This window comes from Hylobates moloch, unplaced genomic scaffold (genome assembly GCF_009828535.3).
Source record: "Hylobates moloch isolate HMO894 unplaced genomic scaffold, HMol_V3 SCAFFOLD_5, whole genome shotgun sequence".
In the NCBI taxonomy this organism is placed as follows: domain Eukaryota; kingdom Metazoa; phylum Chordata; class Mammalia; order Primates; family Hylobatidae; genus Hylobates; species Hylobates moloch.
Genome location: NW_026652280.1, coordinates 103,192,302 through 103,216,125, shown reverse-complemented (window position 1 = coordinate 103,216,125; position 23,824 = coordinate 103,192,302). Strand labels below are relative to the sequence as shown.

The following is a 23,824-nucleotide window of genomic DNA, read 5'->3' as shown; positions in this document are numbered from 1 at the left end:
CACAGCAGGAAGAAGCAGAACATCAGGCACAGATGCAGGGAGGAGGATATGTGAGGCAATGGGAGACTGGAAGTTCTCTTCTGACTGCTTTTATTTCCTCTTGGTGAGATAGGAAGCGAGACCAACTGAGGGTGTGAAGGGAAAGTATTAGAGGCACAAGAAGAAAGAAAAAGGCAGAAAATACTCATCCAGTAAAGGAGGAGAGTGAATAAACTAGGGAAACATGAAGTATGGTTGCTGGGCAATATTGAGAGCCTTCTTTTTCTCTTTTTTTTTTTTTGTAGGGGGGAGATGGTCTCACTCTATCACCCAGGATGGAGCACAGTGGCGTGATCTCAGCTCACTGCAACCTCTGCCTTTCAAGTAATTCTTATGCCTCAGCCTCCCAAGTAGCTGGGATTACAGGTCCCCGCCTCGACGCCCAACTAACTTTTTTTGTATTTTTAGTAGAGATGAGGTTTCACCATGTTGGCCAGGCTGGTCTTAAACCCCTGACCTCAAGTGATCCGCCTGCCTCAGTCTCCCAAAGTGCTGGGATTATAGGCACGAGCCACGGTGCCCAGCCCAAGGGCCTTCTTAAAAGTCAGTTAAAAAAAACCACCCACCACCTAAAGATGTGTTTGGATGATTAAAAGATAATGAGTAACTCAGAAATATCTGTGAATGATTCAATATACTATAATGATAGACATCTGTCGTTATACAGTTGTTAAAACCCACGGAAAACACAACACAAAGAGTGAACCCTAAAACAAACTATGGACCTTAATTAAGAATAATATATCAATATTGGCTCATCAATTGTAACAAATACACCACAGTAATGTGAGATGTTAATAATAGGAGAAATTAGGGGTGGGGAGGGGATAAAGGGTATATGGGAACTCTCTGTACTTTAGGCTAATTTTTCTATAAAATTATAATGCTAAAAAAGTATATTAGTAAAAAAACACGGAAGGATAGGAATTGCCATGTGTGTGTTTTGGGTGTTGGGTGGGTTGCCCTGGGGATTTAGATACTGGGAGATGTGGGTGTAACCTGAGTGTTCTGAGCTTCTTAGGGTGATATAATCAGATATGGGATAAAGGGTGAAATGAGATTAGATGACAGCCTCAAGACGGAGAGGTGATGAGGCTGTAAAAGGGTGGAAGCTCTCTGGGACCCTTTCTTCACTCTTGCTAATGGTGATAAGAATGCCAGGGTGGAAGCAGTCTTATTCTTGGCAATAGGCTTTATGCTCTCCAATCTGCAAAATTTATTGTGATTTCTGGTCTATAAAACTGGTGACTATAGAACCATAATCCTGCATTATACCCTTTCTTTTTTTCAGGTAATAACTAGTACTTCAATCTGTTCTTAGCTTTATATTTGATGCTCAGATATATTAATGGGAAAGTGGCTGTTTCTACCAAGAAAACGGGTTTTGAAGTCTTGAATCCTTTCAGTAGGTGTACGTTTATATGAAGGCAAACGTTTCCAGGAGCCATCTTCACATTTCTTCATAAACTGGTCAAAGAGCAGTCTTAGGTCCTTGTTCCAGCCGGGGTTGGGGACAGAATAGTCCTTAAGAATGACTTCCTCAGAAGAAAATGACCTCTAAAAGACAGAAGAAAAAGAAAAGTAAGTAATAGGAGGTGCATTCTATTTCATAACATATTCTCCCAATTTCTAAGATTATCTTGCTGCTTTTCTTCTCCCCATAAGCTTGTCACTTCAAAATGGAAGGGAATTTCAGGGATCACCTGGTCCAACCTCCTTGGGAAAATGAGAGATTGAGAGAGGGAAAATGATTTGCTCAACATCACCCAGCGAGCTATTGACAGAGCCAGGATTATGCTCAGGTCTGCTGATTCCATTCTTTTTTTTCCAAACTTTAATCAAGCACAGGTAAGCCCAGCACACTGGAGATGGAGGTGAAGAACAGGCATTATCTTCTATGTTAAAAGCGCTTCCAGTGGCTATGCACAGGAAGTTAGGGGATAAAGGAGAAGTATTCATCTAGGATTAGGGGTTCAGGAAGGGGTCCTTTGACTTGAATATTGATTAGATAAGCAGAAATTAGCCAGCTGGAAAAAGTATTACAGGCAAGAAAAAAAACAAACAAACACTGGAATATAGTTTGGATGTGTGTTCCTGCTCAAATCTCATATTGAAATGTAATCCCCAACGCTGGAGGTGGGGCCTGCTGGGAGGTGAATGGATCATGGGGGTGAATTTCTCATGAACGGTTTAGCACCATTCTCCTCAGTACTGTCCTCATGATAGTGAGTTCTCATGAGATCTGGTTGTTTAAAAGTGTATAGTACCTTGTGCCTTGCACTCTTGCTCTTGCTGTGTCCATGTGAAGTGCCTGCTCCTGCTTTGCCTTCTGCCATGACTCTAAGTTTTCTTGCTTCCTTTTTTTTTTTTTTTTTGAGACAGAGTCCCACTCTGTTGTCCAGGTTGGAGTGCAGTGGCGCGATCTTGGCTCACTGCAACCTCCACCTCCTGGGTTCAAGTGATTCTCCTGCCTCAGCCTCCTGAGTAGCTGGAGTTACAGGTGCCCTCCCACCACACCCGGCTAATTTTTGTATTTTTAGTAGGGATGAGGTTTCACCATGTTGGTCAGGCTGGTCTCGAACTTCTGACCTCAGGTGATCTGCCCACCTCGGCCTCCCCAAGTGCTGGGATTACAGGAGTGAGCCACTGTGCCCGGCTGACTGTAAGTTTTCTGAGGCCTCCCCAGCAGCCAAGCAGATGCTACCATCATGCTTCCTATATAGCCTGTAGAAATGTGAGTCAATTAAACTTCTTTTCTTTATAAATTATGCAGTCTCAGGTATTTCTTTATAGCAATATGAGAACAGCCTAATGCAGTGGGCAAAAGAGGCATGAAACAGTTTTGAGGGGCCTTATTACAATCATATGAAGTAGGTACTATTTATTATCCTCATTTTGCAGATGATGAAATTATGGCCTAAAAGAAATTTGGCATTATTAGGGTGCAAGAGTAGGGGCAGATGGCTGCAGAAATGCATGTAAAACCTTAACACTAAGCTAACTGGCTTGAATTGTATCTGCAGTGCTCTCTGAGGGATTTTACATGGGGAGTAACATGATTACATCTTTCCATAATATAAAAGATAGTGGGAGTGTCCAAGATTGAAATCAGAGGGCCCTATTTGGAAGCTACTAGGGTAACTCAGGTGAGAAATCATGAGAGCATGAAGCAGAACTGGTGACTATTTGGATGAGGAGGGTAAGGGAAAAAGAAATATAAGACCCAGTACCAGGATTCTGAATCCTGCAGTGAGGTGAATGACAGAGCCAATTACCAAAAAATATAGGAGAAAGAGGAGTAGGGAGCTCAAGGGACAAGTTTTTGGTGTCACAGTAACCACAGCTTCCATCCATCTATTTCTGTAGCACCAAGCACTGCTATTATTCCAATGCCCAGGCAACAAATGGAACATTGCAGGGATCCTAGAGGACCTGGAAGACAAAGTGTGACTTACTAAGGAACAGAACAAAGTGTATGCCCATAGACACCAGAAAGGAAAACTGGCTTTTTGGACTGCTGTAGATATCTTGGAACATGTAGGATCACAGAAACTATTAACTCCACGGCATTCTACTTTCAGCCACCCTTATCAATTCATTCAGATTTAATGTACCTACAATACACACACTGCACCATAAAACCAAAACAGGGAGGTCACAGTATGATGGGAGAACCAGCTTTCTGCTGGCAGGGGCTGGCTCCAATGCTGGCTTGGTGGGAAGAATACAGGGAACCTGTCTCAAAAACTCTATGGAAGAAGAGACAGCCTGGCCTCCCAATCTTTATCTTTCTTCCATGCTGGATGCTTCCTGCCCTCGAACATCGGACTCCAGGTTCTTCAGTTTTGGGACTCTGACTGGCTCTCCTTGCTCTTCAGCTTGCAAACAGCCTATTGTGGGACCTTGTGATCATTCTTAATTATTGTAGGAACATAATACGTGTTGGATTGGGCAGAGTGATTCCTCTAACTTTTTTCAAAATTGTATTAGCTGAGCATGTGGAGGCTTGCACTGTGAATTTTAGTTCAAGATTGACTGCAAGAACCAGCAATCCTGAGAGGACCCACAGACCCTCTGAAGGAAGCAGACTACTCCTGCAGGACCGGAAGACATCCCAAATACTGTGAGTGCCCCAACTGTGGAAGTGGGAAAGAAAGACCCTCCTCTCCTGAACACACACCCCCCACTGGAGAAGCTGGTCTGTTTGCAGGAGAAATTTCTGACTTTACCTGGACCTGAGTCAAGTTAGAGAGCTAAGCTGAGCGAAATACAGGGGTAGGGGAAGCAGCAGAAAGGCCCTGAGAGCTCACTGAGTCCCCAAGCAGCCCATACCTGCCTGGCACCACAGGGATCCATCAGGTGGGTGGCCAAAGGAGCAGGGGGTAAAATTCCACAGGGAGAAGAAATTCTGCAGCTGAACTTTGTAACAGTTTGAACTGGGGAGAAGCCTCCCGGCCAGAACTTGGGGAGGGCGTGAACCCAGCTTGCAGACTTCACAGGTCGGGGAAGAACTAAAGCCCTTTTCTTTTGCAGCTGGGAGGTGGAAAGCCTCAGACAAGTTTTCAATCCCGTCTTGCCCTCCACCTAGAAACAGACTCAGGGATGTTGGAAGGGCACAGTGGGAGTGAGACCGGCCCTTCAGTTTGCATGGGAGCTGGGTGAGGCCTGTGACTGCCGGCTTTCCCCAACTTCCCTGACAACCTGTATGACTCAGCAGAGGCAGCCATAATTCTTCTAGGTACACAACTCCAGTGACACGGGAATCTCACCCCCATCCCCCACAGAAGCTGCAGCAAGATCCCCCCAAGGAGAGTCTGAGCTCAGATGTGCCTAGCCCCAGCCCCACGTGATGGTCCTTCCCTATCTACCCTGGTAGCAGGAGACAAAGGGCATATAATCTTGGGAGTTCTAGGGCCCCGCCCACCACCGGTCCCTAACCATACTACTACAGCTGATGCTTTCTGGAAAGTGCCACCTCTTGGCAGGAGGCCAACCAGCACAAAAGTAGAGCATTAAACCAAAGCTAAGAACCCTCACAGAGTCCACTGCACCCTCTGCCACCTCCACCGGAACAGGCATTGGTATCCATAGACAGCTCACATCACAGGACTCTGTGCAGACAACTCCTAGTACCAACCCAGAGCTGGGCAGACTCGCTGGGTGGCTAGACCCAGAAGAGAGATAACAATCACTGCAGTTCGGCTCACAGGAAGCCACATCCACAGGAAAAGGGGGAAGAGTACTACATCAGCGGAACACCCTGTGGAACACAAAAATCTGAACAACAGCCTTCAGCCCTAGACCTTCCCTTTGACAGAGTCTACCTACCCAAATGAGAAGGAACCAGAAAACCCACCCAGGTAATATGACAAAACAAGGCTTGTCGACACCCCCCAAAAATCACACTAGTTCACCAGCAATGGATACAAACCAAGAAGAAATCCCTGATTTATCTGAAAAAGAATTCAGGAGGTTAGCTATTAAGGCAATCAGGGAGATACCAGAGAAAGGCAAAGCCCAATGCAAGGAAATCCAAAAAATGATACAAGAAGTGAAGGGAGGCCCGGGTGTGGTGGCTCACACCTGTAATCCCAGCACTTTGGGAGGCCAAGGCGGGCAGATCACAAGGTCAAGAGATCAAGACCATCCTGGCCAACATGGTGAAACCCCATCTCTACTAAAAATACAAAAATTAGCTGGGTGTGGTGGCACACGCCTGTAGTCCCAGCTACTCGGGAGGCTGAGGCAGGAGAATTGCTTGAACCTGGGAGGCGGAGGTTGCAGTGAGCCAAGATTGTGCCACTGCACTCCAGCTTGGGCAACAGAGTGAGACTTCGTCAGAAAAAAAAAAAAAAAAAAAAAAAAAGAAGGGAGAAATATTCAAGAAAATAGATAGCTTAAAGAAAAAACAGTAAAAAATTCAGGAAATTTTGGACGCACTTTTAGAAATGCAAATTAACCTAATCCAACAAAGAGAAAGAAAAAAGAACAAGAAAATATGAACAAAGCCTCCAAGAAGTCTGGGATTTTGTTAAACTACCAAACCTAGGAATAATTGGTCTTCCTGAGGAAGAGGACAATTCTAAAAGCTTGGAAAACATATTTGGGGGAATAATCGAGGAAAACTTCCCTGGTCTTGCTAGAGATCTAGACATGCAAATATAAGAAGCACAAAGAGCACCTGGGAAATTCATCACAAAAAGATCTGCACCCAGACACATTGTCATCAGGTTATCCAAAGCTAAGACAAAGGAAAGAATCTTAAGAGCTGTGAGAAAGAAGCACCAGGCAACCTATAAAGGAAAATCTATCAGCTTAACAGCAGATTTCTCAGCAGAAACTCTACAAGCCAGAAGGGATTGGGGCCCTATCTTCAGCCTCCTCAAACAAAACAATTATCAGCCAAGAATTTTGTATGCAGTGAAACTAAGTATCATATATGAACAAAAGATACAGTCCTTTTCAGACAAACAAATGCTGAGAGAATTTGCCATTACCAAGCCACCATTACAAGAACTGCTAAAAGGAGCTCTAAATCTTGAAACAAATCCCAGAAACACATCAAAACAGAACCTCTTTAAAGCATAAATCACACAGGACCTATAAAACAAAAATACAAGTTAAAAAGCAAAACCAAAAAACAAACAAACAAAAAAACCCCAAAGTACACAGGCAGCAAAGAGCACAATGAACACAATGGCACCTCACATTTCAATAATAACATTGAATGTAAATGGCCTAAGTGCTCCACTTAAAAGATGCAGAACTGCAGAATGGATAAGAACTCACCAACCAACTATATGCTATCTTCAAGAGACTCACCTAACACATAAGGACTCAAATAAACTTAAAGGGGTGGAAAAAGGTGTTTCATGCAAATGGACACCAAAAGCAAGCAGGATAGGTAGCTATTCTTAGATCAGACAAAACAAACTTTAAAGCAACAGCAGTCAAAAAAGACAAAAGAGGGACATTATACAATGGTAAAAGGCCTTGTCCAAAAGGAAAATATCACAATCCTAAACATATATGCACCTAACACTGGAGCTCCCAAATTTATAAAACAATTACTAACAGACCTAAGAAATGAGATAGATAGCAACAAAATAATAGTGGGGGACTTCAATACTCCACTGACAGCTGCTGGGGATAGGCCCCCAAATCTGGCCATAAACTGGCCCCAAAACTGGCCATAAACAAAATCTCTGCAGCACTGTGACATATTCATGATGGCCATGACACCCACGTGGAAGGTTGTGGGTTTACCGGAATAAGGGCAAGGAACACCTGGCCCAACCAGGGTGGAAAACCACTTAAAGGTGTTCCTAAGCCACAAACAATAGCATGAGCAATCTGTGCCTTAAGGACATGTTCCTGCTGCAGATAACTAGCCAGAGCCCATCCCTTTGTTTTGGCCCATCCCTTTGTTTCCCCTAAGGAATATTTTTAGTAAATCTATAATCTATAGAAACAATGCTTATCACTGGCTTGCTGTCAATAAATATGTGGGTACATCTCTGTTAAGGGCTCTCAGCTCTGAAGGCTGTGAGACCCCTGATTTCCCACTCTACACCCTATATTTCTGTGTGTGTGTCTTTAATTCCTCTAGCACCGCTGGGTTAGGGTCTCCATAACTGAGCTGGTCTTGGCAGATACCACTAGACAAGTCATCAAGACAGAAAGTCAACCAAGAAACAATGGATTTAAACTGTACTTTGGAACAAATGGACTTAACAGATATATACAGAACATTTCATCCGACAACCACAGAATACACATTCTATTCAACAGTGCATGGAACTTTCTCCAAGATAGATCATGATAGGCTGTAAACAAGCCTCCATAAATTTAAGAAAATTGAAATTATATCAAGCACTCTCTCAGACCATAGTGGAATAAAACTGGAAATCAACTCCAAAAAGAACCTTCAAAACCACGCAAATAGGCCAGGCACTGCGGCTCACGCCTGTAATCCCAGCACTTTGGGAGGCTGAGGCGGGAGGATCACCTGAAGTCAGGAGTTCGAGACCAGCCTGCCCAACACGGCAAAACCCCGTGTCTACTAAAAATACAAAAATCAGGCAGGAGTGGTGGCATGCGCCTGTAATCCCAGCTACTCAGGAGACTGAGGCAGGAGAACTGCTTGAACCCAGGAGGCAGAGGTTGCAGTGAGCTGAGATTGCACCACTGCACTCCAGCCTGGGCAACAAGAGCGAAACTCTGTCTCAGCAAAAAAAAAACAAAACAACAAAGCAACAAAAACACCCTGCTCCTGAATGAGCATTGGGTCAAAAACAAAATCAAGATGGAAATTTAAAAAATTCTTCAAACTGAATGACAATAATGACACAACCTATCAAAACCTCTGGCATACAGCTAAGGCAGTGCTAAGAGGAAAGTTCATAGCCCTAAATGCCTACCTCAAAAAGTCTGAAAGAGCACAAATAGACAAAACCACAGTGCAATACCACCTTACTCCTGCAAGAATGGCCATAATAAAAAAAAATCAAAAAACAGTAGATGTTGGCGTGGATGCAGTGATCAAGGAACATTTCTACACTGCTGGTGGGAATGTAAACTAGTACAGCTGCTATGGAAAACAGTTTGGAAAAGAAGTCATTATTCGAAAAAGATACTTGCACATGCATGTTTATAGCAGCATCATTCACAATTGCAAATCATGGAACCAACCCAAATGCCCAACGCAAAATCATGGAACCAACCCAAATTCCCAGTGACCTGGATGACACTGGAGACTATTATTCTAAGTGAAGTAACTCAGGAATGGAAAACCAAACATTGTATGTTCTCAATTATATGTGAGAGCTAAGCTATGAGGATGCAAAGGCATAAGAATGATACAATGGACTTTGGGGACTTGGGGGGAAGAATGGGAGGGAGATGAGGGATAAAAGACTATAAATATGGTGCAGTGTATAATGCTTAGGTGATGGGTGCACCAATATCTCACAAATCACTAGTGTAAAGAATTTACTCATGTAACCAAATACCACCTGTACCTGAATAACTTATGGAAAAATAAAATTAAAAAATAAAAATTAAACAAAACAAATCAAAACTAAACTCTATGGAAGCTGAGGCATGGTGGCACACTTGTAGTCCCAGAACTTTGGGGGTGCCAAGGTGGGTGGATCACTTGAGGTCAGGAGTTTGAGACCAGCCTGGCCAACATGGTGAAACCCCATCTCTACAAAAAACACAAAAATTAGCCAGGCTTGATGGTGTGTGCCTGTGGTCTCAGCTACTTGGGAGGCTGAGGAATGAGAATTGCTTGAACAGGGGAGGTGGAGGTTGCAGTGAGCCAAGACTGCACCACTGCACTCCAGTCCGGGCAACAGAGCGAGATTCTGTCACAAAAACAAACAAACAAAAAACTCTACAGAATAAAAACGTCCTGGATGAACAAAAGGAAGTCCTGACTTTGGAGTATCAGAGGGTTGGGGATACATGATCAGGGTTGAAACCACTTTGCCCTTAGCCCAGGATTTGTAATCTTTTTCCATATATATATTTTTTTATTGGTTCATCCTTTCAGAACCCAGCTCAGAAAATTTGGGAAAGAAAGAAAAGAAAAAGTTTTAAACCCATCCATCTCTCCCTCTTCATTTAGCTAATGGCAAATTTTCTTTCCTCCAAATTTTTTAAATATAATTTTTCCTAATATACTTGTAATCTCAGTAAAAACAAAAACAAACAAAATTTTAAAAATCCCACAATTTTGCTTTCTGCTTTTACCACTTGAAATTATTTAGTGTTCACTTTCTCCGTAATATCAGTTACCACCATTTTCTTTTTTTTAAATTTTATTTTATTTATTTATTTTTATTATTATACTTTAGGTTTTAGGGTACATGTGCACAGTGTGCAGGTTTGTTACATATGTATCCATGTGCCATGTTGTTTTGCTGCACCGATTAACTCGTCATTTAGCATTAGGTTTATCTCCTAATGCTGTCCCTCCCCCCTCCTCCCACCCCACAACAGTCCCTGGAGTGTGATGTTCCCCTTCCTGTGTCCATGAGTTCTCATTGTTCAATTCCCACCTATGAGTGAGAACATGTGGTGTTTGGTTTTTTGTCCTTGAGATAGTTTACTGAGAATGATGTTTTCCAGTTTCATCCATGTCCCTACAAAGGACATGAACTCATCATTTTTTTATGGCTGCATAGTATTCCATGGTGTATATGTGCCACATTTTCTTAATCCAGTCTATCGTTGTTGGACATTTGGGTTGGTCCCAACTCTTTGCTATTGTGAATAGTGCCGCAATAAACATATGTGTGCATGTGTCTTTATAGCAGCAGGATTTATAGTTCTTTGGGTATATACCCAGTAATGGGATGGCTGGGTCAAATGGTATTTCTAGTTCTAGATCCCTGAGGAATCGCCACACTGACTTCCACAATGGTTGAACTAGTTTACAGTCCCACCAACAGTGTAAAAGTGTTCCTATTTCTCCACATCCTCTCCAGCACCTGTTGTTTCCTGACTTTTTAGTGATGGCCATTCTAACTGGTGTGAGATGGTATCTCACTGTGGTTTTGATTTGCATTTCTCTGATGGCCAGTGATGATGAGCATTTTTTCATGTGTTTTTTGGCTGCATAAATGTCTTCTTTTGAGAAGTGTCTGTTCATGTCCTTCGCCCACTTTTTGATGGGGTTGTTTGTTTTTTTCTTGTAAATTTGTTTGAGTTCATTGTAGATTCTGGATATTAGCCCTTTGTCAGATGAGTAGGTTGCAAAAATTTTCTCCCATTCTGTAGGTTGCCTGTTCACTCTGATGGTAGTTTCTTTTGCTGTGCAGAAGCTCTTTAGTTTAATTAGATCCCATTTGTCAATTTTGGCTTTCGTTGCCATTGCTTTTGTGTTTTAGACATGAAGTCCTTGCCCACGCCTATGTCCTGAATGGTATTGCCTAGGTTTTCTTGTAGGATTTTAATGGTTTTAAGTCCAATATTTAAGTCTTTAATCCATCTTGAATTAATTTTTATATAAGGTGTAAGGAAGGGATCCAGTTTCAGCTTTCTACATATGGCTAGCCAGTTTTCCCAGCACCATTTATTAAATAGGGAATCCGTTCCCCATTTCTTGTTTTTGTCAGGTTTGTCAAAGATCAGATAGTTGTAGATGTGCGGCATCATTTCTGAGGGCTCTGTTCTGTTCCATTGATGTATGTCTCTGTTGTGGTGCCAGTACCATGCTGTTTTGGTTACTGTAGCCTTGTAGTACAGTTTGAAGTCAGGTAGCGTGATGCCTCCAGCTTTGTTCTTTTGGCTTAGGATTGACTTAGTGATGCAGGCTCTTTTTTGGTTCCATATGAACTTTAAAGTAGTTTTTTCCAATTCTGTGAAGAAAGTCATTGATAGCTTGATGGGGATGGCATGGAATCTATAAATTACCTTGGGCAGTATGGCCATTTTCATGATATTGATTCTTCCAACCCAAGAGCATGGAATGTTCTTCCATTTGTTTGTATCCTCTTTTATTTCATTGAGCAGTGGTTTGTAGTTCTCCTTGAAGAGGTCCTTCACATCCCTTGTAAGTTGGATTCCTAGGTATTTTATTCTCTTTGAAGCAATTGTGAATGGGAGTTCACTCATGATTTGGCTGTTTGTCTGTGATTGGTGTACCAGAATGCTTGTGATTTTTGTACATTGATTTTGTATCCTGAGACTTTGCTGAAGTTGCTAATCAGCTTAAGGAGATTTTGGGCTGAGACGATGGGGTTTTCTAGATATACAATCAGGTCATCTGCAAACATGGACAATTTGACTTCCTCTTTTCCTAATTGAATACCCTTTATTTCCTTCTCCTGCCTGATTTCCCTGACCAGAACCTCCAGCACTATGTTGAATAGGAGTGGTGAGAGAGGGCATCCCTGTCTTGTGCCAATTTTCAAAGGGAATGCTTCCAGTTTTTGCCCATTCAGTATGATATTGGCTTTGGGCTTGTCATAGATAGCTCTTATTATTTTGAGATACGTCCCATCAATACCTAATTTATTGAGAGTTTTTAGCATGAAGGCTGTTGAATTTCGTCAAAGGCCTTTTCTGCATCTATTGAGATAATCATGTGGTTTTTGTCTTTGGTTCTGTTTATATGCTGGATTACATTTATTGATTTGTGTATGTTGAACCAGCCTTGCATCCCAGGGATGAAGCCCACTTGATCATGGTGGATAAGCTTTTTGATGTGCTGCTGGATTCAGTTTGCCAGTATTTTATTGAGGATTTTTGCATCAATGTTCATCAAGAATATTGGTCTGAAATTCTCTTTTTTGGTTATGTCTCTGCCAGGCTTTGGTATCAGGATGATGCTGGCCTCATAAAATGTGTTAGGGAGGATTCCCTCTTTTTCTATCGATTGGAATAGTTTCAGAAGGAATGGTACCAGTTCCTCCTTGTACCTCTGGTAGAATTCGGCCATGAATCCATCAGGTCCGGGACTTTTTTTGGTTGGTAAGCTATTGATTATTGCCACAATTTCAGAGCCTGTTATTGGTCTATTCAGAGATTCAACTTCTTCCTGGTTTAGTCTTGGGAGGGTGTATTTGTCAAGGAATTTATCCATTTCTTCTAGATTTTCTAGTTTATTTGCATAGAGGTGTTTGTAGTATTCTCTGATGGTAGATTGTATTTCTGTGGGATCGGTGGTGATATCCCCTTTTTCATTTTTTATTGCATCTATTTGATTCTTCTCTCATTTCCTCTTTATTAGTCTTGCTAGTGGTCTATCAATTTTGTTGATCTTTTCAAAAAACCAGCTCCTGGATTCATTAATTTTTTGAAGTGTTTTTTGTGTCTCTATTTCCTTCAGTTCTGCTCTGATTTTAGTTATTTCTAGCCTTCTGCTAGCTTTTGAATGTGTTTGCTCTTGCTTTTCTAGTTCTTTTAATTGTGATGTTAGGGTGTCAATTTTGGATCTTTCCTGCTTTCTCTTGTGGGCATTTAGTGCTATAAATTTCCCTCTACACACTGCTTTGAACGTGTCCCAGAGATTCTGGTATGTTGTGTCTTTGTTCTCGTTGGTTTCAAAGAACATCTTTATTTCTGCCTTCATTTCATTATGTACCCAATAGTCATTCAGGAGCAGGTTGTTCAGTTTCCATGTAGTTGAGCGGTTTTGAGTGAGTTTCTTAATCCTGAGTTCTAGTTTGATTGCACTGTGGTCTGAGAGACAGTTTGTTATAATTTCTGTTCTTTTACATTTGCTGAGGAGAGCTTTACTTCCAACTATGTGGTGAATTTTGGAATAGGTGTGGTGTGGTGCTGAAAAAAATGTATATTCTGTTGATTTGGGGTGGAGAGTTCTGTAGATGTCTATTAGGTCCACTTTGTGCAGAGCTGAGTTCAATTCCTGGATATCCTTATTAACTTTCTGTCTCGTTGATCTGTCTAATGTTGACAGTGGGGTGTTAAAATCTTCCATTATTATTGTGTGGGAGTTTAAGTCCCTTTGTAGGTCACTCAGGACTTGCTTTATGAATCTGGGTGCTCCTGTGTTGGGTGCATATATATTTAGGATAGTTAGCTCTTCTTGTTGAATTGATCCCTTTACCATTATGTAATGGCCTTCTTTGTCTCTTTTGATCTTTGTTGGTTTAAAGTCTATTTTATCAGAGACTAGGATTGCAACCCCTGCCTTTTTTTGTTTTCCATTTGCTTGATAGATCTTCCTCCATCCCTTTATTTTGAGTCTATGTGTGTCTCTGCACGTGAGATGGGTTTCCTGAATACAGCACACTGATGGGTTTTGACTCCTTATCCAGTTTGCCAGTCTGTGTCTTTTAATTGGAGCATTTAGCCCATTTACATTTAAAGTTAATATTGTTATGTGTGAATTTGATCCTGTCATTATGATGTTAGTTGGTTATTTTGCTCGTTAGTTGATGCAGTTTCTTCCTAGCCTCGATGGTCTTTACAATTTGGCATGTTTTTGCAGGGGCTGGTACCGGTTGTTCCTTTCCATGTTTAGTGCTTCCTTCAGGAGCTCTTTTAGGGCAAGCCTGGTGGTGACAAAATCACTCAGCATTTGCTTGTCTGTAAAGTATTTTATTTCTCCTTCACTTATGAAGCTTAGTTTGGCTGGATATGAAATTCTGGGTTGAAAATTCTTTTCTTTAAGAATGTTGAATATCGGCCCCCACTCTCTTCTGGCTTGTAGAGTTTCTGCCGAGAGATCAGCTGTTAGTCTGATGGGCTTCCCTTTGTGGGTAACTGGACCTTTCTCTCTGGCTGCCCTTAACATTTTTTCCTCCATTTCAACTTTGGTAAATCTGACAATTATGTGTCTTGGAGTTGCTCTTCTCGAGGAGTATCTTTGTGGCATTCTCTGTATTTCCTGAATCTGAATGTTGGCCTGCCTTGCTAGATTGGGGAAGTTCTCCTGGATAATATCTTGCAGAGTGTTTTACAACTTGGTTCCATTCTCCTCGTCATTTTCAGGTACACCAATCAGACGTAGATTTGGTCTTTTCACATAGTCCCAAATTTCTTGGAGGCTTTGTTCGTTTCTTTTTATTCTTTTTTCTCTTAACTTCCCTTCTCGCTTCATTTCATTCATTTCATCTTCCATCACTGATACACTTTCTTCCAGTTGATCGCATCGGCTACCGAGGCTTCTGCAATCTTCACATAGTTCTCGATACTTGGCTTTCAGCTCCATCAGCTCCTTTAAGCCCTTCTCTCCATTGGTTATTCTAGTTATCCATTCATCTAATTTTTTTTTCAAAGTTTTTAACTTCTTTGCTATTGTTTTGAATTTCCTCCCATAGCTTGGAGTAGTTTAATCGTCTGAAGCCTCTTCTCTCAACTCGTCAAAGTCATTCTCCGTCCAGCTTTGTTCTGTTGCTGGTGAGGAACTGCGTTCCTTTGGAGGAGGAGAGGTGCTCTGCTTTTTAGAGTTTCCAGTTTTTCTGCTCTGTTTTTTCCCTATCTTTGTGGTTTTATCTACTTTTGGTCTTTGAGGATGGTGATGTACAGATGGGTTTTTGGTGTGGATGTCCTTTCTGTTTGTTAGTTTTCCTTCTACCAGACAGGACCCTCAGCTGTAGGTCTGTTGGAGTTTGCTAGAGGTCCACTCCAGACCCTATTTGGCTGGGTGTCAGCAGCGGTGGCTGCAGAACAGCGGATTTTCGTGAGACCACAAATTCAGCTGTCTGATGGTTCCTCTGGAAGTTTTGTCTCAGAGGAGTACCCGGTCGAGTGAGGTGTCAGTCTGTCCTTACTGGGGGGTGCCTCCCAGTTAGGCTGCTTGGGGTCAGGGACCCACTTTAGGAGGCAGTCTGTCTGTTCTCAGATCTCCAACTGCATGCTGGGAGAACCACTACTCTCTTCAAAGCTGTCAGTCAGACAGGGACATTTAAGTCTGCAGAGGTTCCTGCTGAATTTTTGTTTGTCTGTGCCCTGCCCCCAGAGGTGGAGCCTACAGAGGCAGGCAGGCCTCCTTGAGCTGTGGTGGGCTCCACCCAGTTCAAGCTTCCTGGCTGCTTTGTTTACCTATGCAAGCCTGGGCAATGGCGGGCGCCCCTCCCCCAGCCTCGCTGCTGCCTTGCAGCTTGATCTCAGACTGCTGTGCTAGCAATCAGCGAGACTCCATGGGCATAGGACCCTCCGAGCCAGGTGCGGGACACAATCTCCTGATGTGCCGTTTTCCAGGCCCGTTGGAAAAGCACAGTATTAGGGTGGGACTGACACGATTTTCCAGGTGCCATCTGTTATCCCTTTCTTTGACTAGGAAAGGGAACTCCCTGACCCCTTGCGCTTCCCAAGTGAGGCAATGCCTCGCCCTGCTTTGGCTCGCGCACAGTGCACTGCACCGACTGTCCTGCACCCACTGTTTGGCACTCCCTAGTGAGATGAACCTGGTACCTCAAACAGAAATGCAGAAATCACCCATCTTCTGTGTCACTCAGGCTGGGAGCTGTAGACCGGAGCTGTTCCTATTCGGCCATCTGGGTTCCACCCACCACCATTTTCAATAGCAGAAAAATAGTCCATTAAACTGATATACTATATAATTAGCCATTAAGGTAGACATTTAAATTATTTCCCATCTTTTGCTGCTCTAAATGAAAATGCCCACTGGAACATTATGAATATAGCTTTTCCTCTATTTTGGATTATTTCCTTAGAATCCAGTCTTGATTATGTAACTTTTAAAGAATATGAATCTAGAAGAACCCAACAAAGACAATTCATCACAGATTACTATGTATTGACCAAAACATGTCAACTGAGAGGCAGAATAGTATGTATAAGCTTTGGAGTTATGAATTTGAACTCACTTCATTAGCCACTGGTCTCAAACAAGCAACTCTAGGATCCATCAGTTCCACTGTCCTTTTATGGACCAGTGATACAGAGCTAATTAAATACTTTTAGGAATTAGAATGACTCCCTTAACTGTGAGTTCTCCTGATTTTAACTTTTAAAGTCTGGGATTCAGTTAAATCCAAGAAACTTTTTTTGAGTCCTACTATATGCCCTGGTTCTATGTGAGGGACAGGTAAAACAGAGAGAAGACTTAGACCCTGCCTTCAAGTGTTAGCAGCCCTGGATGTGAAAAATACTACAAGAGAAGTAGATACAGGCATAGAAGGGATGACTTTCAGGGAAAACTTTGAAATGATGGAGTGATTTCCTATGGATAAAAAGTTCATTAGGGAGAGAATGAGGAGGGGGGCCTGCTCCAAGCAAAGGCATAGGAGAGTGAAACAATCATATCACATTGGGGAACTGCTAGGATTTCAGCCTTCATATATGTTAGGTGGAAAGAGAAAAAGAGCAGCAAGATGTGAAGAACAAGAGGGATCACACCATAGGGCTTAGATTTCATCTTCTAGGTCAGCATTTCCAAAGACCAGCATGAAAAATGATTTTAGGTGGCACAAGGACAAAAATATATGTATTTTAAAATATAACAAAATATATTCATATATTATAAAAGGACATAAGTAGAAAACTCACGGCCGGGCGCGGTGGCTCACGCCTGTAATCCCAACACTTTGGGAGGCCGAGGTGGGTGGATCACGAGGTCAGGAGATCGAGACCACGGTGAAACCCCGTCTCTACTAAAAATACAAAAAAATTAGCCGGGCGTAGTGGCGGGCGCCTGTAGTCCCAGCTACTCGGGAGGCTGAGGCAGGAGAATGGCGCGAACCCGGGAGGCGGAGCTTGCAGTGAGCCGAGATCGCGCCACTGCACTCCAGCCTGGGCGACAGAGCGAGACTCCGTCTCAAAAAAAAAAAAAAAAAAGAAAACTCACACATTATTTCACCAGTGTTATTACATAGGATTAAGTTAACTAAAGAAGTGGCATCTTTAAAGAATCATGAAAGTACTTGAATGATACAGCACCTTTTTCCTTTATGAGGAGACTTAAGGAGTTTTAAGCAAGGGAGTAATATGAACATAGGTTTTAGAAAGCTCCATCTGGTGTAACAAATGAATTAAAACAGTGAAATGCAATGGTAGGGAAACCAGTTAAAAGACTGCTGCAAAGGCCCAGGTCAGATATGGTCAGAATCTGAACTAGGTACTGACTAATGAAAAGTAAAGTTTTAAGATATTTAGGACATTGGAACTGAGAGATGTGGGGAGTTACTGACTGGGAAAGAGAAAGCAGAAGAGTCTTGAATGATTATCTAGAGCTGTGGCTTTGAAAACTAGGGTGAATAGAATGAAAAGAAAGGTTTTTCTTAGTGTGCACATGTGGATCAGGAGAGAGAAAACAGGAATGGAACTATTAATTTTAGTTTGGCAGGGGTTGAGTTTGTTACTCCAGATGGACACTATAATAATGTAGAAATAGAAATAATAAAGGGTTCAGTTCAAGGAGGTGAAAACTAAGATATCTGAAGTAAAGACAAAGCACAGATTATACATGAAGTAAAAATGTTAGGGACAATGATTATATTTTGTTGTCCTGAACAGAGGAAAGGTCTTGCTTGACCTTTGATTATACATTTATAAAGTGGTAAGACAGTGAAGTAAAAAGAGCTCCCTAGAGAACCTCCCATCAGCCTTTGACTGGGAGAACAGGGTGGAGCCACAGAAGTTCATGCCATTGGCAGAGGCAAGGAGCCCGGCCTCTTGGGTTCCTGTGTGGCAAGGTAGGAGCAGCTCCCTCTTCCTCTGCTGAGGTTTTTCTCTTTTTCCTTTTTTGCCCAATAAATTCCATTATTCTCACCCTTCTATGTGTCCATGAGCCTGATCTTTCCTGTTGTGTGACAAGAACCTAGTTTTTAGATGAATTGAGAAGAAAGTCCTATACTGTGTTTGGCGCTCAAATGTGGGGCCTGAGGAAGTGAGGCAGGAAATTAAAGAAAGCAAAATAAAATTAAAAAAGAGAAAAACGAGCTTTCTATATGAGGCTGACTCATCCCAAAGGCGGTAACAGGCAAAGCCCGGACCCGGGTGTAGTCTCGGTAACATTCTCAAAGAAGCCAGGGCTCAAAGGATGTGCTCTGGAGACTCTTCCAGCACTCCCTCAACAAAAGGATAAGAAAAAGTAAAGGTCCCCCTCGAATCCCATCCCTCTTCCGTGTGATTGTACCTTGCTCTGCAAGTTTTATGAGTTTATAGATTCCTGTTTTCTGTAACTAGTAACTTCAAGTATTCTGTTTTATCTAAACAGCACAGTGAAGGTTGTAAGACATGCCTGAGTAGGCCTAGGCTGCGGCCGTCTGGGAACCATAGCGAAGATTATGAGATAAGCACTTGCAAGGCTCTTTTGAGCAAGCCTAGATAACAGCCACCTGGGCTGCATAAGCAAAGGTCATATTGAGAGGTGACAGTGTGCTGGCAGTCCTCACAGCCCTCACTCGCTCTCGGCCCCTCCTCTGCCTGGGTTCCCACTTTGGCGGCACTTGAGGAGCACTTCAGCCCACTGCTGCACTGTGGGAGCCCCTTTCTGGGCTGGCCAAGGCTGGAGCCGGCTCCCTCAGCTTGCAGGGAGGTGTGGAGGGAGAGGCACGAGTGGGAACCGGGGCTGCGCACGGCGATTGCGGGCCAGCTGGAGTTCCGGCTGGGCATGGGCTTGGCAGGCCCCACACTCAGAGCAGCCAGCTGGCCCTGCCAGCCCCGGGCAATGAGGGGCTTAGCACCCAGGCCAGCAGCTGCGGAGGGTGTACTGGGTCCCCCAGCAGTGCCAGCCCACTGGCGCTGCACTTGATTTCTCGCCGGGCCTTAGCTGCCTTCCAGCGGGGCAGGTCTCGGGACCTGCAGCCCGCCATGCCTGAGCCTCCCACCCCCTCCATGGGCTCCTGTGCAGCCTGAGCCTCCCCCATGAGCGCCGCCCCCTGCTCCATGGCACCCAGTCCCATCGACCACCCAAGGGCTGAGGAGTGTGGGCGCATGGCACAGGACTGGCAGGCAGCTCCACATGCAGCCCCAGTGTGAGATCACTGGGTGAAGCCAGCTGGGCTCCTGAGTCTCGTGGGAACTTGGGGAACCTTTATGTCTAGCTAAAGGATTGTAAATACACCAATCGGCACTCTGTATCTAGCTCAAGGTTTGTAAACACACCAATCAGCACCCTATGTCTAGCTAAGGGTTTGTGAATGCACCAATCGACACTCTGTACCTAGCTACTCTGGTGGGGACTTGGAGAACCTTTGTGTTGACACTCTGTATCTAGCTAATTTGGTGGGGACATGGAGAATTTTTGTGTCTAGCTCAGGGATTGTAAACGCACCAATCAGCGCCCTGTAAAAACAGACCACTCGGCTCTACCAATCAGCAGGATGTGGGTGGGGGCCAGATAAGAGAATAAAAGCAGGCTGCCCGAGCCAGCAGTGGCAACCTGCTCAGGTCCCCTTCTACACTGTGGAAGCTTTGTTCTTTCGCTCTTTGCAATAAATCTTGCTGCCGCTCACTCTTTGGGTCCACACTGCCTTTATGAGCTGTAACACTCACCGCGAAGGTCTGCAGCTTCACTCCTGAAGCCAACGAGACTATGAACCCACCGGGAGGAACGAACAACTCCAGACAGGCCGCCTTAAGAGCTGTAACCCTCACCGCGAAGGTCCGCAGCTTCACTCGAGCCAGCGAGACCACGAACCCACCAGAAGGAAGAAACTCTGAACACGTCCGAACATTAGAAGGAACAAACTCCGGACACGCCGCCTTTAAGAACTGTAACACTCACTGCGAGAGTCTGTGGCTTCATTCTTGAAGTCAGTGAGACCAAGAACCCACCAATTCCAGACACAATATGTAATCCTGAATTATGCACCTGTCACAATTTGATTAACTGCCTTTGTTCTGCCTCTGTATCCTTGCTTTCACTCCACTACGCTTCACGCCACTGTAAGCTTGTTTCAAGCTAGCCCACCCCCTTTTTGAAGTGTGTATAAAAGTCAAGTGCTGTCTTTGTTCTGGGCCCAGTTTTTGGATGTTAGTCTGCTGGGTCTGAGTGCACTCAATAAAGTTCTCCTGTCTCACCCCATGGCCTCTCCAGTCCTCCTTCATTTCTGCAACAGAAGGATTTGTGAAATGGGAACTCAAAACCTCTCACTTTCGTTTCTGAGCCTTTTGGTCTTATGGCATTCCTCTTCTTTTTGGGGGGACAGCAACGGCACCTATTTTTCTTTTTACAATACTGGAGGTGGTCCACACCCACCCCAGTGGTCACGGGTGCACTCACAAGACACTTGGGTGGAGTAGCTTCCTGGCCCCACTTCTTTACTGGCTGGTGTGCATGGTGGTGTCTGCAGCATGTGTGTGTGGTGTCCAATAGCCACACAGGGCAGGAATGAGCCACAGCCACTGCCCAGGCCCCAAGGCGCCGGCATGGCTGGCTGGCGTTCCCTACCAGGTGCCTGCAGAGTCTCCCCCTCCCCATTCCAGGGAGTCTAGCTCTGTCCCACAGCAATTAAGCTCCTCTCTCTGGTGGAGGAACAATTTGCATAGGAATAAGAAGTTCTTCCCCCAGGCATCCTTATCTCCTATCCACCCCATCAGCAGTATACTTTTAAAGGAGGTTTTTCTTTTTCTTTTGGAAGACGTTTTGCTCTGTTGGGAATGATGAGGATTATTGTTTATATTTTCTGTAGAGTTTTGTGAGAAAGGATTTGTGAGGTTAGTCTTAAGCTGTAGCCAATCTGTGTGTTTTGCATGTCTTTCTGTATGCTCCAGAGCAAACTTCGCTGCAGGCCTCCATCTTGTTTTACGTCCTTGGGGGCATGGCCTGTAACCCCATAGCATAGCTTCCTTTAGCCTGGCGTGGCCCAGATTCATCCTGGCTTAGGGAATGAGTCCTTTCTGGTTTGGTATCTGTATACCCTTTCGCTATTTGTCGATTCCCCTGCCCTCTACCAACCACCTTGGATTTTCCTTTCTCTGAGCCTTTAAGTAAAGTTTGAAAGCCAGAAATATTGGCCGCTTGGTGGAGCTAAAGTTAGATAATAAGGGAGTTAAAAGAATTTTCTTAAGGAGTGCTCGGCTTAATTAAAAGTGGATATCTAAGTTGTAATTATATTTATAAGGCCTTTATGTTTTCCTTTTCTTGGACCTTGTTTTGCTGGAAAAAGTGTTTCTTTTCGGTCAACTGAGTTATTGTTCTCCATTTTGCCTTGCCACTTTTAATGCCCGCATGAGAGGGGAGACCTTTGTTTTCCTCATGGAACCCTAAGAATTAAAAGCAGATAGATCCCTCTCCCTGTGATGAAAGATCTTATGGCAACTGGGTTTTCTTCTGCCTGTCTGTGTAGTTATATATGTGTTGTGTGTGATGTCTATAAAAAGCGCTCTAATTAATTGACCTAAAGGAAGATAAGCGCTTGGATCAAGTATTTTTTTAAAGGGAAGATAAAAGCTGTGGTACCTTTTAGTTCACGTGACTTTAATCTTTGAAAAATAAAAACAGCCTCAAAGATTATTGGTAAAATATAGATGTTGTCAAAATATAAATAGATGGCCTAAATTATGCAGTTCAGGTAGCGCCCTGCCGACCCTGTCTCTTAAAAAACAAAAAAACGGGGTCACCTTTCCATCCATTTTCTAACGGTTTGAATCTCAGGACTGAGTATTCCTAGGCCCCTGTTGCTTATGCTGCCGTGTGGTGCCCAAGTGAGCTTTTATTCTGAGATCGGCTGGTTGGGGTATGGATAACAATCGAAGGCTCTGCTACCGCAGGCGTGTTTCTGACTGTGAGTCCTGCTCCCGCCCCATGCCCGAGGGTGCCCAGACTCACCAGCGCGGGTCGCGGCTCACTACCCGGCAGGCGCCGGCCTACTGGCGGCCGGCGCAGGGCCCCCGGCGTGCGGAGGCACGCCGCGCAGCTCCTCAGCATGGCTCCGGGCCGCGGGGCTCCGCTTACTCTAGCCCTGGACGGTCCACACTACCTCCGCCACAAGACCGCGCATTGCGAGTTAACCCCTGGGGAGGACGCAGGGCGGAGCTTGGCGAGGAGGCGGTGCGCACTACTGGCTGCTGGCTGGCCCGGGTGTGAGGCGGGCGGGGTCCGGGTAAGGCATTGCTGTGAGTCTATCTTCTGGTTCCGGCCTTTTCTTTCCGAAGACTTCCCGCTGCGGCCAAGCGCCGGGCCACTTCCGGGGCTTCTCAAAGGCAAGAGGAGCGCGGCCGGAGCGGATCCCAGTTATCGTCTTGGGCCCCTCAGCCCCTCAGCCCCGGAACCCGGCGCCGACTGGAGGCTTTGCGGTCATCCTTCCCGCGTGACCCGGGACGAAGGCAGTGCTCCGTGTCCCCAAGTAGTTATCCCTCCCCCGGAAGACTGAAGTCCCTGGGGCGGGTAGGAGCGCACGCTAGGAGTAGTATGAATAAAGTGTTTTCTTGGAGGTCGTGGACAAGTCTCTGGACAGGGTTGATAGTGCTGATTTATAGAGGGCAGTCTGGGCACAAAGAGCATTTATAGGATCGAAAAGCTGCTTTCCCTGCCAACAGCCCCATATTCTCCCCAGGAGCGCGCTTGCGCCTTTAAAGACTCTTTTGTTATGTAAACTGACAGTTAAATTATATTACAAACGAAGGTAATGGATACTAAAGGGGCAATAGAGGTATTGTAACTATTTTACTGTTATCAATGCTTTTGAGGTTACTTACCTGTCTTATATTCGTATGGTGGGAATACTAGGCGCATACCTTCTGAGCTTCGAATTCAGTAACCTCACTGGGACCTTGAAATCGGACTGGGTTGGAGTATTCCCTTTACTCAGATACTGCAAATCCGGGCCACCTTACCCCTTTATTTTTAAATGCTTACCAGTATGCCATAGCCCTAGTCCATCCTAAGGTGAAGACTCTAATGGTTTTTTTTTGAGACAGAGTCTCGCAGAGATATTGCTATTGCACTTCAGCCTGGGCAACATACTGATGCCCAATCTCAAAAAAGCAATAAATTAAAAAGAAAACTCCAACGAACTGAATGCATTAGATATTTTGCCTTGATTCCTTTCCCATGAAAAACTCCAGCAGTTTGTCAGTAGGTAAGAACACATAGATACATTTTAAGCCCACACTATTAACTGGGGGAGGGTGTAACATTCTGAGACAAAGGGAATTGGAGAGAGAAGGCAATGCAGTTAGGAGGGGTCCCTTGGAATCCTAGAGCTACTGAACCGAAGATCAGGCATAAAGGATGGTTGTTGAGATTCTGTAATTCTAAGAGGTTGTATTCTGATATCTCCTAAGCACCCCCCCCCACCTCCCACATTCCCTTTATCTCAGTTGTCTTCCTTTTTAATATATTAATAGTATTGCAGTTTCCTGGTGGCAGGGATGGGGTCAGATTGCCTTATTAATT

The 23,824-nt window shown here is 44.2% G+C and overlaps 1 protein-coding gene across 2 annotated transcripts in view; it reads right to left on the bottom strand.

Moving 5' to 3' along the window:
* Positions 1 to 22,715, bottom strand: part of THEM4 (thioesterase superfamily member 4) — a 51,489-nt gene extending 28,774 nt beyond the window's left edge. For both annotated transcript variants that reach the window (XR_009213624.1, XM_032154604.2), the window contains exons 1-2: positions 22,256 to 22,715; positions 1,410 to 1,596 (exon numbers count right to left, since the gene is read on the bottom strand). Coding sequence is in view for 1 of the 2 variants with exons in the window: in XM_032154604.2 (XP_032010495.1) it covers positions 1,410 to 1,596; positions 22,256 to 22,354 (286 nt within the window). In the remaining variant the exon portion in view is untranslated. The remainder of the gene's footprint in view (positions 1 to 1,409; positions 1,597 to 22,255) is intronic.
* Between the last annotated feature and the right edge of the window lie 1,109 nt (positions 22,716 to 23,824).